Consider the following 16,646-nt stretch of genomic DNA (forward strand, 5'->3'; position numbering starts at 1 on the left):
TGAACATGGAGTGAGGGTATGAGGGGGAAGGCGACCTTGCAGTCTAGGCAGACTGCTCTGAGTTCCAGCTGGTTTATATGCAGCCAGGCTTCGTGTGGGGTCCATGTGTCCTGGGCTGTATGACGGTCCAAATAAGTACCCTATCTTGTAAGGGAGGCATCCATTACAATGGTAGCCCAAATAATGGTGTGGGAAGATTAAAGGGTGCCCCCACCATTATTTGGTCAGGTTGGACCACTAAGTGAGGGAACTGAGAAATCCAGAAGGAACGTTGACTTTGGATCAATGCACTCCCTGTTCAGCCAGTAGGTCGAGTGGAGCCAGGCTTGTAGGCACCACAAGTGGAATCTGGCAATGATATGCCTAGTGTATGCAGCCATACAGCCTAACAGGAGGAGGCACCGACACCATAGTTTGAGGCTTGCAGATAATGAGAGAGATGAGGTTGCTCACTGCATAAAATATGTCTGCAGGGAAAAAAGCTTGAGGCAGAGCTGGATTCCATCTCTGCACTATAAAAGTCTTTATGGGTGACAGAAAACAGACTTGTCTTGCTTCGATAGACCCTAAGGTGGCACCGAAGCAGACTGTTACTGAGAAATTCTTGGCAAGATTGTCTTACCAAAAGCCAGTCATCCAGGTATAAGAATACCATAAACAAACCCTGGTGTCTCACCTGGGCTGCTACCACCACACACTTTGTGAACACCCTGGGTGCCACTGCAAGCCCAAAAGGGAAGGATGGGGAACTGCTAGTACTCCTGGCCAATCATGAACCACAGGAACATCCTGTGTGAGAAGTGAATGTCCACATGGAAAGGTATCCATGTTGAGAGCCAAAAACCACACTCCCTCTCGAAGGATGGGGATTCTAAGATGCCAGTGTAATCATCTGGAATTTCAGCTTCCTGATAAAGATGTTGAGCTGCTGCAGGTCCAGGATGGGTCTCCATCCCTACCCATTTTGTGGATTAGGAAATTTGGGAAGTAGAACCCTCTCCCTTGGTACTGAGGCAGGACGCTGTTTATCATACCTGGTGTAACAGGGAGTCTGCCTCCTGTTGAGGAATCAATTGGTGAGAGAGGTCCCCAAAAGAGGGTGGGGGGTAGGAGGCTTGTGAGGAACAAAGGAAAATAATTCTATGCAGTATCTGTGGTAGATAATCTCCAGAATCCAACTGGATGTTATGATCTTGTTCCAACTGTGGGTGAAGAAATTAAGATGGCCTCCAAAGATGATAAACAAAGCTGGCAGCATATGTGGCGGTACAAGGGTCTCGACCTGCATGCTGAAAGTGGCTTTTGTACTGTGGCTGGGAGAACATGGGGAGTGTGGCAATTGGGAGAGCTAGGAAACAGGATCTCTGAATCCTTGGTTGCTCATGGGGAGGTTCAGGTGGGAGCTGATCGTAAGGGGGAATACAAAGGATGAGGCTGTGGTCTAAAAGGCTGTTTTTGCTATTTCCATCTGGAGGCTGGAGTATAGATTCCCAGGGACCACAGAATGGATCTTGAAACTTTTAAGGAATACAGCGACTCGCTGTCTTTTCAATGAACAGGTTGGACTTGTCAAAGAAGAGGTCCTGAATGGAATTTTGGATTTCTCTCAGATGCCAGATAACTGGAGCCATGAATTCCTGTGCATGAGCAGTCCTGTAGCTAAAGATCAGGATGCAGCATCTGCAGTATCTACCGTGGCTTTGAGAGCCACCTTTGCCACCAACCTTCCCTCATCCAAAAGGGACTGAAACTGGGCTCCATCTTCCATGGGGAGTTTGTCTTTAAACTCTACAAGCCCGGAATAGATGTTAAAGTCATATTTAACCAACAGAGCTTGGTAATTGGCTGTACGAAGTTGAAGGTCTGCTGAGAAGACTTTCCTGCCCAGGAGGTCCAATCTCTTTGACCCTTTAATCCGGCAGAGTGGATTTCTGAAAGTGCTGTTGAGCTCTTCTTCCACAGTTGCCTGTGCTACCAGCAAACCAGGGAGTGGATGGGAAAATAAAAAAAAAAAGTCAGCACCCTTGGTTGGCACAAAATAGCATCTTTCGGCCTGCTTCAGGTTAGGGACACAAAATGCGTGCCAGATCATTCTTGCTGGTTCCAGCATGGCCTCGTTAATTGGAAGGGCCACCCTGATTGGTCCCCGTCGCTGTAAGATATTCAGGAGTTGGGTGTTTGGAGTTCTGGATCTCTTCCAACAAGATCTGAAAATCATTAACAACCCTTTGAAGCAGGAGAAGGTGGCAGCAGGATGACTGCATTGTCCAGGGATGAGGAAGCCCCACTCAGAACCAGCGGTACCAGTTCTGCCTCCTCCTCCTACACTGACAGAACTGGCTGCAGAGAGGGGAAGGAACAGTATGACTCCTGCAACAGTTCTGGACGCATGCCATACAGGACCCCAGCATGACCAGAAAGAGAGAGCCATCAATCATGGTGGGCCCTATGGGAATCTATACCAGGAGTCCCTGGAGGGTTCATAACAGGAGATAAAAATGCCTCTGCTGTCTCTCCAGGCTGCTGCTCTGTCTCTTAGGGCTATTTCCTCTGATTCTGAGGAGTATTCCATTGGTATCACTGATACTGTCAGTAGGGAGATGCTGCTGTCTGAGGGATAGGGCTTTTCCTGCAACAGTGGCAACAGTTGTTACCCCAGGGGAAAAACATCTCATACGAGTGCTGGGCCCAAAAGAAGTAGAGACCGTGGAGGGAGATATTCAACAGCACTGCAAAAGTTTCTGTACTGCCCAGAGCCCACAAAGTACCAACAGACACGCGAGAAGGCCCTGGTTCATCCATTGCAGTTGGCTGGTCTCTGTATTGACGACGCAGTACAAATGGTGCATCTAGACCTGCGCTTGTAGACAGGACTGTTGAAAGTCTCTTTTCTCTTTGCCATGGTACTGTGGACCTCAGAGCTGGCAGATCCCCCAGGCAGCAGGGTAATAAGGTGCAGAAGAGTGATCTTTGAGGCCAGTTCTCTGGGAACAGCTCAGGGAGGGAATGCATTTCTTTTAGGCAGTCCACTGCAGGATCTGCCCTTACACACTAGGGAGTGTTTCTTATTCTCATGGGGAGTCCTGTGTACTGAGACCTTGGGCTTTGGTGCTGGTGGCTTAGAGTATTTTAACATGGTTTGTGTCTGGAGGGGCACTGCTGGTCAGCAGATGCTAATGTACACAGGCCTGGATCAGAGCGGAGCCTCAGCCTCCATCATTAGGTACTTCAGACGGAGTTCTCGGACCTCTCTGATTCTTGACAGGAAGGACTTCCAGATACATCACAGAGATATGCGCCTCACCCAAATAACCTAAGCACCATTGATGCTTGTTGCTGATGGAAAATGAGCAAGGGCAGAAGACCATTCTTGAAGTGCGGGGACCCTGGGCATATTGCTGGGTAGGGTTACCAGATGTCCCAATTTTATAGGGACAGTGCCGATATTTGGGGGCTTTGTCTTATATAGGCACCTATTACCTCCCATTTCCTGTCCTGATTTTTCACACTTGCTATCTGGTCACCCTAAATTCCAGGGACTGAGGAGCACTTCCCCCTTGACTGGGGATGAGGTGGGGTCAGGTGGGGTATTTTATTCTAGCTCAAACTATCTACAAACTAGAATCTCTAAGAAATAATTTACAAGTTTTACAATAAAACTTTTACAGATTGCACAAAAGTGAAGGATGACACTATTTCGCCTCATGCCATGAAGTGGTAAGAAGAAACTGGAGAGATGTCGACCCACACTGCCCTTCATGCCTTCGGACGGAAGCACACAGGAAGATACTGCATATGTACAGGTCAATAGACACTGCTTGGAAGAATTTCTGGACGGGGATGCATGTGCACACACGTGAAATACACATAGGGACCAGCACTCGAAGAACCACCATTTCATTTCAAGTAGCATCCTTATGGGTGCTCCATTCTAGGGGACAAGTGGGCATCTTCCTTTAAGGAGAAGGGGGCTTTGGAGTTGAGTCCAATATTGAAGAATGTATAGACAAGCCAAATGTAGCTTTGCAATCCGAGTCGTAAGTTATTGCATAGGACTCAAAGATATGAGCAGAGGTCCAAGTCGTGGCTTTACATATTTCAATAATGGGAACTTTTCAGAAAGGCTGTTTAAGTAGAAATAGATCTCAGAGCGAGTTTATACACCCAAGGGTGCCTGAAGATTATGTTAGTTGTTGCTATCTGTAGTAAGAAGTGAGAGCTTAAGGCCTGTAAAACAGGCTAAGGCCTAAATGGAAAAAGCCGAGTGAACAGAAGTATAAGGGGTCACTCAAGTTAACTGAGACTGGTATAGGAAAGTGCTGATTCTGCAAGGTTGTAAAACTGCCAAAATATTACTAAAATATGTAGTAGGTATAAGAGGTACCAAGATACTAACTCTCTGAAATGACACTTTTATGGATAGAAATGATACATGGAGTGGCAGTGCCCAAATCAGCCAATCAACGGAAAAAGGTGGTATTAGACTACGTCAGGAGGGTGACAACTACCTACGTGAAAGGGGGCAGACCGAAAGTGTATGTAATAGTGTATAAAAGAGGGTGTCAGACGGAATACCGGTGTCCAGTCTAGGGGATAACGGAAAGTCCCGCCGTTGGGCCGAGACCATTGTAACGCCACCTATGCGAAACTGATCCAGAGATACTCTAAGTCATTTCTCATTGTGCCACACGCAATAAACCTGGCCTGTGCGCCTTCATTGCTCAGCTAATCTGTGGTTGTGTCGACTCATTCGATCGTGAGAGCCGTCTCAGTTTCCTCGCCAGAGCTGGGACAGCATCTACACAGGGACACACGCACGCAGCCTACACTGATAAACATCAGTGACCAACACACCGAGTACCACACTATCTATCTTGCAGTCGGATATCCAATTGGAAAAGTCTTCATTTAGAGATTAAAGACCCTTTTGATCTGTTGGAGATAGAAAAACAATTTGGGAGATTCTTTCTGAAAGATTTAATCCTCAAGATAAAAGGCCAGGGCAGTCTTTCAGTTCTAGGACACAGTACAGTATTTATGACAGTGATGAGATTGTTGGTGGAATGTGCTTGAAGTCACAACAGCAGCCAAATCTTCCATTTTTGCAAGTGCAGTGTAGTGTGTAGACTGTTTTTTGCCTTGTAATAGCACTCTACTTCTTTTGAACAGGTTGTTTTTAATCCCGTGGACCAGCAATACCCATGCTTTAAGGCGAAGAGTTCAGATTGGGGTGAAGGATCTTCCTGCCTTACTGGCAGAGATGATGAGGGGCAGTCTGGAGACTGATCAGTAAGCAAGTATCCATTTGTTTAAGGTAAGGAAACAGTGTGCCCAGGCCAGGTCAGAACTATTAGAATAACTCTGGCTTTGTCCTTTATCTTGATTACAACTCTCGATATTAGAGGAACCTGAAGGAATGCATGCAGTAACCTGGATGACCGTTGAAGGTGAAAAAAGGCATCTCCCAAGGATCAGTGACTCAGCCAGCTTCAAGCAGCAGAAGTGAGCATATTTATCTGTGGCAGTGGTGAACATATCTATGGGTTCCCCATTGCCAAAATATGTGGTGAAGTACAATGGAATCTATCTTCCACTTGTGCTCAAGAGACATGCCTAATGACTGTATCCATAATATCATGCTGAGCTCCCAGAAGGTAAGCTGCTGTGATAAAATGACTGCATACACACCAATTCCAAAGCTTGACCACTTCAGTGCAGGGGGAGCCCCCTCGTTGGCTGGCATAGAAAATGCATGACTGTAGTTGGGTGTCCCTCCCCCTTCCCCTCTGTCCCTCAGAGGGAAGCCACATTACCTCACTATGTCACCGTCTCATGGCAAGGGGAGGAATTAGCCAATAGGCCATTAGGGGAGCTCTGGCCCTCAGGCTGGGCAGGGTGAGTGCACAACCTATAGCCCTTAAGCCCCTCACGTTGGGCAGGGGAGCAGTCTATAGACCAGCGGTTGGCAATCTTTTGGAAGCGGGTGCCAACTCTTCCACCCGCCCCTCTCCCACATGCCGTGGGCCCAGCGCCCTGGCCAGGGTGTTCGGCGGCAGCGGCGGAGGGGACTAGAGGCCAGTTTCTCTTCCCCCTTCTCCCTCCACGCTGTGGCGTACCTGGGCTGGTCCTCCTCTGAGGAGTTGGCCCCCAGTGGCATCCCCAGCAGCCGCCCCTCTCCCATGTGGGCCCAACAGTGCTCTGGATGGGTACAGGTGGGAGCAGCCACTGCCAGGGCCAGTGGCACACCAACCTGGCCCCCACCTACTATGTGGGAGAGGGGTGGGTAAAGAAGGGGGAAGGCCGGCATGCCGGCCTGGCCCTCAGCCTCCCGGCCCCCACCTTTGGCACACATGCCAAATTGCCGAACCCTGCTGTAGACCCTAGTCCTCAGACAGGCTCTGGCATGGCAGCAGTCCATGGCCTGGGGTCTTGTCTTAAGTAGACTACTGGCAAACCAGTCCTCTTGGCCTATGTTGGGGTGCTACCACCCCAGAAGTAGGATGGCAGGGGATAAGGGGACCCAGCCCCACCAAGTCCCAGCTGAGGGCCTTAACAGTGGGGGAAATGCTCTGTCACTGGGTCAGCAGGGAATCCAACCATAACATGCTGACCAGGGCGCAGGCCTAACAGTTGATTTGCAGTTGGGTGCCCTGGACTACTACTTACCCTCTCTTCAAGGTGTCCAGGGGTCTAAAGAATGTCCTTGTTTCCCCTGGTGTAGGCGGCCAGCAGCAGTCCCAGCGGTTCCCATGCAGGCCCAGGCTCCTGGCAGGCAGAGCATCTCCAGGTCCATCTGAAAAGGCAGCAGCCTGGAGCAAGCCAGATGTGTCCATCTCTATCACTGCCTCAGCCCCAGTTGAGCTGGACTGGAGACCCTGCCTTTTATACTTCCTGTCCCGCCAACCCACTTCCGGTGGGAGGCATGAGATTGGTCTGGCTCTGCCCACTTGGGTAGGGAGGGTGGCTCCTCCCCCTGTGGCACGGAAGGTAGCCACACAGCTTCACTACAAGGACACGTTGTCCTGATCAATGGCAGAAATTGGAGACCAGTGTATCTGACTGCCTTGAGTTCTTGGAGGTTGATATGCAGAGTGGCTTCTTGAAGTCCACCTGCCCTGGGCCATATTGGTAGCCAGATGTGCTCCCCAACCTAACAGGGATGCATCCACCGTTATAACAGTCATCACGGAAGGGTGGGCAAAAGGGACTCCTGTGCAGACATTGAGGGGGTATTTCTACCAACTAAGAGATTCCTTCACAAAGGTGGCTAAGAAAAGCAGTGAGTTTAGGTTGTCTTCTCAGTGTTACAGTCCTGAACCACCCCTGAAGGCAACATAGTCGCAGTCTTGCATGGTCTATAATGAAACCACCAGCTACCATATCCCAACAGCTGAAGACTGTCCTTAACCTGGGTCTGATCTGGATTGTGTTGACTATGGTGGATGGGGCCACAAACATATGCATTGGGAGACAGACTCTTCCTGCTATGGAATCGAGAACTCCTATAAATTCTAATCTTTGTAAAGGGGTCATGATCGATTTCTGAATGTTCAACTGTAGGCCCAGTTTGAGGAAGGTCTATGGCCTTGCAAGTTGCCAGTGAAGTTTCGTTCTGGGAGCAACCTTTCAGAAGCCAATCACCTAGGTAAGGGAACACTAGAATTCACACAATACCTTTTCTGTGGAGGGGTGCCGCTACTACTGACAAGTTTCTGAAGTACCCTTGAGGCAGGTGAGAGGCTGAAAGGAAGAACCTTGTACTGAAAATGGTCCCGAACAGTAAAACATTGTGAATCTTTTGTGATATGGATGGATCACTATGTGGACATATGCATCCTGAAGATCAAGGGCTGAGGACCTATCCCCTTGCTCCAGTGAATTATTGCTGCAAGTATCATTTTGACTTTTAAGGCTACTCAACATCTTTGAGAAGGCACAGAATCTAGGATGGGTCTCCAACTGCCTTTTTTGGAACCTGGAAGTACGTGGACTAAAACCTCTTCCTTCTGTGTTGCATGAGAGAGAGTAGGAGAGAGTCTATTTCCTATCTTAGAAGGTGCTTGTGAGAGGGATCCCTGAAGGAGGATAGGGAGGGCAGTTGGCAAGTGGAAGAGAAGTGAAATGGATGGAATACCTTGTGGAGATAATCTCCAAAACCCACTTGCCCATAATGATAGACTTTCAAGCCTGCCACAAGTGGTAAAGGCAGTTGCTGAAGGGAGGAAAGCAGGCAAACCATTGCAGTTGGTATAAAAGGGGATGGTAGCTCAGAACTTTGACCACCCTGTCAAAACTGGTGCTTAGAGATGGAAGGATGTGAGATCAAAGGTTGGGAAATGGGTAATATTCTCCTCTGGAACTTGTCTTTTGCATGGACGTTCATATGATCTCTGGGAGCTTGAAAACAAGGCAGGGCATCTCTGCACTGTCTGGGACTCCCTAAACTTTCTTTTGTAGACAGGTTTATAGATCCCCAAAGAATGCAAAGTGGCCCTGGAATACTTTAACATGTGCAGAGATTTGTCCATCCTATCGACAAACAGTTTAGTGCCATCAAAAAGCAGGTCTTATACCACAGGGTGGACCTACTTTGGAAATCCTGGGATCTGAAGCCAGGAGACCCTCTTTATAAGTACTGCCATAGAAGTCGAACAAGCAGAAGTAGCAGCAGCAAGAGAGGGCTACAGAGATGTTCTGGTGAGCAGTTGGCTTTCTGCACTAAATTGCCTGGAATTGCTCTCTGGATTCTGCTGATAGATGCTCAATAAAGAAGTTCAGCTTGGTATAATTTGTATGGTTGTACTTTGCCATCAATGCCTGGTAGTTGGCAATTCTGAATTGTAAAAGTAGCTGCCAAATACGATTTTCTACCAAACAGGTCAAGGTGCTTGTGATCTTTATCACAGGGTGCAGATTTAGCATGGTGCTGCCTTCCATGTTTGTTAACCACCTCGACCACCAAGGATTTATGAAAAGGATGAGAAAACAAAAATTGAGTTCTTAAAGGCGGCATATTTTTCATCTGCTCTCTTGCACATGGGCAAAATTGTGGTCATGGTGTATCAGATTATGAGGCCCTCCTGGACCCTGAAAAAATTAAGAGGCAGGGCAACATGGGCAGATCAAGCTGTATGAAGGACATCAAGCAGTTTACAATGTGATTATCTAATCTCAAGAGATCTGCAAAGAATCCGCAACTCTTGATAACACCTGAAACTGCTTGAGATCATCGGTCAGGGATGGTGGAAGTGGCATAACCACTTCATCTGAGCATGAAAAGATGTTGACTGGTGAGAGACATCTTCATCAGCCCTAGCTTCCTGTTCCTCAGATTTTTTTCTGAAGTTCTGGTCTCTTAGAAAGACAACCTCTGTCACCCTCCCTATCTATTAAATGGATGGTGCTTGAGGCCCAAGAGAATTACAGATGATAGGCCACCCAGACATTCCAGTTTGGCCAAAAGGATGGTGCATACAGCATGGGTGGAGGCACCCATGTATGCTCATACCAGCCAGATTGTGGTTGTGGACTTCTCTCACAGGTGAGTTCAATTTCCTCAGAAACTTCTGGAAAAGAGCCTTTATAGAAATGGAGAGGAGGGCCTTGGACAGATATTTGAGAGACTGAGTCAAGATCTTTGTAAGTATCCTCTTTCAAATCACTTAGGTGGTGAAGCACCAGAAGAAACTTGAGGTAAAAGTTAGCACCAGATGGTGTCCAGGGATCTGGAGGTCCTTGAAAGAAGATCAGAGCTGAGCAATGGCGAGCTGGGCATTTTGGAAACAGTGAGGTCTCAAAGAAAAAAAAAATTTAAACTCTTGTGGTGCTGAGAGTGTTGTTAGTATCATGTCTACAGCCCGAACCCAAGTAATGGCAGTTGAGGGAGCTGATGGCAGTATGAGCATGAGAGTCTTGAATGCTTTGAGGGGAGTCCAGACGAAGCCCAAGCAGTCTTCTTTAGTACTGAGTCAGTAGCGGTAGAGCTTCTTGCTGCCTCATTCACTTGATGGTACTGATGGCTTATCTGAGCCTAACATTTTGAAGTCTTTAGGCTGAACAGTGCCCTGTGTGCCTGAGGAACCATCAGCCTTATGGGTACCAGGTCAGAGTCTGATGGGTGCCAAAGTAGCTGGAGTTATCAGCAACTGTGACTTCTTTGAGGCAGATTCCTATCTGGAAAACTTGGGGCATAGTCTTTGGAAGTCTTATAAGAGGAATCCTGGTTTCTCTCTTAGATGCCCTCAAGGAGTACAGCTTGGCGTTAGTAGAGGTAGCAGACTTATTCGAAGACCACCATATGGGGGTGTTCCCTGGCTGACATAAGAGGCTGGATGCAACAAGCTTTCCATCAAGAGGATGAAAGTTTGATCTCCCTGATTTTTCTGGGTCTAGATTTTCATGCCAGACTACAGGCACTTTTGGGAAACGCGAGGTTTCACGAAGTGAAAGATGCACCAGGAGTGTTCATCATGCATCGTGACTGCCTCCCAGCACAATAGACAGAACCAGGCATGTCCTCCCAGTAACAAAGCTGACTGACATGTATATACATTTTAAATTTTAGTTTTAAACAACTTCAACTACTATAAGAGCTATAGGGACATAGTTGAGGTAGAACTCAACATGGACAATTGCTAAAGCTCCATCTCAGGTGGTTCAGAAGGAACCGATGGCAGTTCATCTACACAGCATAAACAGTGCAGAGAAGGAGATTAAGATACTTCTATGTGAAATCTCCGATCAGAGGCACAGAGGGTGCAAGTGCATTGAGAGTGGAGCACCCATATGGACTTTACTTGAAAAAGAAAAGTGTGGCTCATTGTTAGATTAATTGACATTGGGCCTATTTTTGACTCTACAGAAAGTATTTACAAGCTAATTTCACACCCCCACCCCATCAGCAGTAGCAGCACATCACCACAAGGTAAATGACAAGATTAAATTATGTAATTAGTCATCTAGAGTTTCAGACCACCTTGGTTTGAATCATAGAATTCTTCTACAACTCCTGCCCCCCACTGAAGCACTTGCATGTTTTCTTCGAGAATTTAAAATAGTTTAACTACATCTCTTTTATCCATTAAAAGGAAACTCTTGACATACTTATGAGTGGTTTGTACTCTTAGTATGAGAGGTCCCTCACTTGCAACGGTCTCTTCATCCCTCCAAATTTTGAGCAAATAACTTTCAGATACCTGTTTGGCAAACTGATTGCAGCTTCTGAAAAACATATTGATGAACTCTAACCAAACCTTGTATACTTCGTTTTTCCTTAGGAAAACTCATTTGATATGGCATGTTAGGGACATCTTAGAATTTGGCATTTGAGCAGCAAGCTCTGACTAGTTCTACAACATCTAGACACAGAAAATGCTATGCTGATATTGCCTATCAACATAGAAAATCTATTCCTAAGAAAAAGATAGGAACTGTTTGACTTGGGTGTTTTTGCAAGTCTGAGAAGTTGGAACATTCTGGTAATACTTTAATAAAAATCTAAGGTATCTGGATTAGGACTGCACACCTTCACAAAATAGGCAGCTACCCATCTCTTGAAAGCCAAAGCTTCCTTGTCAATTTGTAGAATGTGACTTATGTAAATTACAGGAGCTAAAGTTTAATTAAGATACAGTCATGTGATACTGTATAAAAGAAAAGGGACAGCAGAGCTCCATTGGAGGTAGCATACTACAGTAGAACCGCAGAGTTACGAATACATAGGGAATGGAGGTTGTTCATAACTGAAATGCTCATAACTCTGAACAAAATAGGATTTTTCTTTCAAAAGTTTATATTGAGTCCATGTTCAGTTATAGCTTTGAAAATTTACTATGCAGAAGAAAAATGCTGCTTTTAACCATCTTAAATTAAAGGAAACAATCACAGAAATAGTTTCCTTACTTTGTCAAATCCTTTTTAAACTTTCCCTTAATTTTTTTAGTAGTTTTCGTTTAACACAGTACTGTACAGTATTTGCTGCCTTTTTTTTTGGTCTCTGCTGCTGCCTGATTTGTAACGGGAAGTATGCAATGAGATGTATGATTGACCGGTCAATTTGTAACTCTGGTGTTCATAACTCTGAGATTCTACTGTACTCCAAATGCAACTATAGTGGTAAAATTGAATTAAAAAGGAGTAATTCTTATTTGGGGGAATAGGTGCTTACCTTGTCACAAGACAAGGCAGACTGGAGGCTAAACAGTCTGCCGGGGGTGTAATGAATTGTTGAGGCAATCAGCTATTGTACAGATTAATTTTGAATGTAGTAGAAAGTTAGAGCAGAGGAACATGCATACTGACCACATAACTAGTGAATTTACAGATGTGGTTCAGTAACTATGTAGCAAACCTGTGAATTGACTAGACAAAATTCCATTTAAATATAATGCTTACTGTCTGTGGAAGTTATAGCTAATGTGCTCCCTAGTTTTGAGATCTGAAATCTTATCTACTGGTCATATAACCTACCTCAAAAAATTGAACTGAAAACTACAAGTGTAATCAGGGAGTACACTTGAAGCAAAACTTTCCACAAGCATCAAAGACAATGAAAAGACCCAGAAAGTGGCATTTATGTTTTCTAATCCGATTAAGAGTTGGAAATATGAATACACACAATCAATAAAAAGAGTGAAGTTTTAAAAAAGTTCACTAACCTTTATTGTCTGCTGCTATAAATCCAAGAATATTTTCATGACGTAGCATCACAGTTTGATAAATTTCTGCCTCACGAAACCATGAGCGTTCTTCTCTTGAAGAGAATATCTTCACTGCAACTTCTTCTCCTCTCCATTTCCCTCTCCAGACTTCTCCAAAGCGACCCTTTCCAATGCTTTCCTGAAGTACGATAGTTCTTGCAATTGTTCTTTGAACAAGTAAAGGTAGACCTTAAAAAAAAAAAAAAAATTTAAGATTAAGCTTGTTCAATAATTAGTTGTAAACCAAAACAGATATATAATGCTTTCCTTCACTAGTTAAGAGCTAAGAATAAATAGTCCTTACCTTACTTCATACATAATCTAAATTACGAATTCAAATCTTTTAAACTAATCAATTCTTTTAAGACTAAAGGAAGCCTTCCTAAACATTTATATGTTGGGCAGGCTTGAAAATGCCAGCATTACAAGTACCAAAATGATTAAATCAAATTCTAAGAGACAAAATTGTAACAACTAAAATGTGAAATTCGTTTCCTTTGAGTTTAAAGCTTTGAACAACTCATGCATTATTGGATTCTACACTAAATTTAGCCATTCAGGAAGAGACTTGGGCATCATTCTGCGAGGGATGTATGAAGAGAAAATATATATAAAAAAAAAAAAACACACTCATTCCATTATTTTTTAAAAAGTGATTTTTAAAATACACTCTCATATATTACATTCCATTTTAGTCACTCTGCCACAAAATAAATTGTAGAAAAAGAAGTCCAGAGAAGGGAAAAAAGTTAGAGACATTGAGAAATTTCTTTATGAGCAAAGATGTTACTGTGATTAAGATGCTAGCTCATTACAGCACAGCCTTCCTGTGTGCTTTGGACAAGCCACTTAGTCTTAGGCTTCACCATATGCAAAATGGGAATAATCATTCAACACCTCTGAGGCAGGGCTATTACTCCTTGCCAACTTGAGTGGTTAGCCCATTTTCAAGGGCTACCAGGTTGTTTTGGTTAGAGGAAGGAACTGATTATTAAGGTCAGATTTCTTTTGATGCAACCTTGTTTATTTACAAAGAATGCACAAAGTCCTATATCCCTGAACATAGCAGGAACAAACTGCAGGAGGTGCTTTACTCACAGTTCCAAGTCTGTTTCCAGCCAGCACTTTACCAAAAAACTCTCCATTGCAGAGTGGGGAGAGAAGGGGCAGGTGCGTCAGGATCATGTTACCAGAGCTTCTCTGGCTGCAAAGGCTTCTTTGTTCCTTGTCTGTGCTCTTCTATTGTATTTCTTTTGGCTTCTCACACAGCTGCAATCAAATCAAGCCTCAGCAAAACCCCTCTGCCCACATAGCTAGTTTCTGGCTGGTCCTGCATGGCCTGTGTTTTGGGTAATGGCTTCTATTGTTTTAGTTATCTGTTCCACAAAGGAGCTTAATGGTTTCTCACCTTTCTCCTGAATGCTAGCAATTACATTCAACAACATCAATGAGGGTTAACCCTCCCCACTCCACGTGAGCTCCATCCATCATCTCAATGGAGTCCAAAATGGTGACACCCTGAATGAACCATCTCAGACAGAAAAAAGAATCTACAAATTATAACTGATACAAGGATTAATTAATTAATTACTTAGCATTTGACAGCACTTTTCATACCACCAACCAAACTGGTTTTATTCTCATCCAAATCTTTTGCATTTCTCTCCCTGTCCAATTTACCACTTAGATACATTATGCCTGGATGTCCAGGAACTCTTCCGTTTAAACTTTGTACCTGACTTTTTTTAAAACATTATCTTTAAATAACATTTTTAAATCTGTTAGGTCCACATGTGCTGTTTCTCCCCGTGCTGTGCCATGAGGCTAAGCCAGCGGTACAGTGGAACACCATAAGGACACTATTTGAACTCTTCAGCAGTTTTAGAGTCATGACAACCTCAGAACCTCCTTCCACATATCTGGTACAACCAGTGGATACCTGTACCCATCATCCACTGGCTTCTCCTTCCTCTCACCCAATCGCCGATGCAATATTTCATCTTTAAATTCAGAGCTATCCCACTGACTTGGAAACTTTTACTGTAGCACCCCCTCAATGCTATACTCCAGGGTGACTGTTTGTAAAATCATTTCCCAATTACATGCTATTCCACTATTAGAATGCTCTCTTTGGGGAGATTTTAATTGCTCTGAACTCTGTTCTTACAACCCCACGTTCATTGTTCCAAGGATGAACCAGGAACATTTGCACTTCAGCAAATTATGGGAAGAGGAGAGAGTTATCTCCTCCTGAGCACATTCATTCCCTTGAAAAGCCAAATCCCTGCCATCCTGCTTGGGGCAGCATTTGTAATTAATCAGCCAACCAAAGCATCAGCATTATCGTGCTTGTGCCCAAACCTGTGTGTGACTGAAATCATAGCACTACAGTTTTGCCAAAGAGCCCCTCATGATTCCTGAATCTGAAAAGTCATTGCAGAGATGACTAGTCTGTCCTCACCACAAACTTCCTCCCATACAAAATAGTGGTGAAAGTGTACTATAGATTTAGCCACTGCCAGGAGTTCCTTTTGGGTGGTGCAATAATTTCTCTAGGGAAAATGCTATAATAAGCCTCAAGTTCTTTGCATTCTTATGGCTTGGAGACAATATTGACAAAAGCAATAGCACCTGTGCCCAATATGAAAGGGAATTCGGGAATTCTGAAAAACAGGTCAGCCAAGACTGAATAGTCACCAGAGCCTTTTTCAACTCTGAAAATGCTAAATCACACTAACCACTGAAATGGTCTCCTTCTCTCAACCAACCTATACGATGGTTTGGCAACATTGTCTAATCTACAAATAAACCATGAGCAATAGGAATCCTACAAAACTCTATACATCTGTGATTGTCGTAGTAGGCCAGTTCTGCATAGTCTCCATTTTCTTTCAGTGGAAATCCCCCTATTTTATTGATTGTATCCCCTATGTAAATGAACTCTTTTTGCAACAACTCATTTCTTTGGGTTCAGTTTCAGATACAAAGGTGTAGGCTAATGACAGGCCTTTTGTAAACACATCAGTTCTTGTTATAAGGCTTTAGCATGCACCAGGATATCATCTAGATCAGTGGTTCTCAATCTTTCCAGACTACTGTACCCCTTTCAGGAGTCTGATTTGTCTTGCATACCCCAAGTTTCACTTAAAAACTACTTGCTTATACAATCAGGCATAAAAATACAAAAAAGCATCACAGCACACTATTACTGAAAAATTGCTTACTTTCTCATTGTCTGTATGAAATTTTAGCTTGTGCTCACTTTGTTAATGCTTTTTATGTAGCTTGTTGTAAAACTCGGTAAATATCTAGATGAAATGATGTATCCCTGGAAAACCTCTGTGTACCCCCAGGGCTATGTGTACCCCTGGTTGTTATATCTAGATCAGTTGTTCTCAAACAGGCTGAGAGAGGAATACCATGCAATATCCTCTCAAATGGGCAGGGGTATTGCTTAAGGTGAAACCTACCACTTTAAAATTGCCATAGGCCTAGACCAGCTGTGAAAGCAGTTTTTTCCCCTCTGCCTTTTAGATCCATTTCCAATTGCCAATACAACTTAAGATCCAATGCAGAAAAACAGATTGAACCTGCTACAGCATCCAGGGTACCATCTGTTCACAAATGGATAGATAAGAATCCTTTAAAGTGACTTAATTTAGTTTTCTATTGCCTACACAATCTGGTGCTATTATCTTTTTTCTTAAACTAAAACTATAAGTGAGGCTCAAGGACTGGCTGAAGGTTCAATTATGCCTTCCTGATACGTTACTTAAGTGGCCTGTAATACCTCTTCCCTAGTGACAAAAATGATGTGGCTGTGCAATGGGTTGGTTTCATCCAGTATCAATCTGGTGCTGGACCAATGCACTGCAGCCTCATTGTTGGAATGGGAGAATGAGTCCAGATTCCTAAACAGAAAATTTTAGACTGTTCTGTTGTTCCTCT

General features: G+C 44.3%; 1 protein-coding gene across 1 annotated transcript in view; it reads right to left on the bottom strand.

Annotated features, from left to right (window-relative positions):
- Window positions 1–16,646, bottom strand: part of TGFBR1 (transforming growth factor beta receptor 1) — a 76,079-nt gene that overhangs the window by 35,781 nt on the left and 23,652 nt on the right. Inside the window, exon 4 of the mRNA XM_067569903.1 lies at window positions 12,657–12,887. Within this exon, the coding sequence (XP_067426004.1) occupies window positions 12,657–12,887 (231 nt within the window). The remainder of the gene's footprint in view (window positions 1–12,656; window positions 12,888–16,646) is intronic.

Source organism: Emydura macquarii, unplaced genomic scaffold (assembly GCF_026122565.2).
Source record: "Emydura macquarii macquarii isolate MOO-44397 ecotype Brisbane River unplaced genomic scaffold, CSIRO-AGI_Emac_v2 contig_2948, whole genome shotgun sequence".
Lineage (NCBI taxonomy): Eukaryota > Metazoa > Chordata > Testudines > Chelidae > Emydura > Emydura macquarii.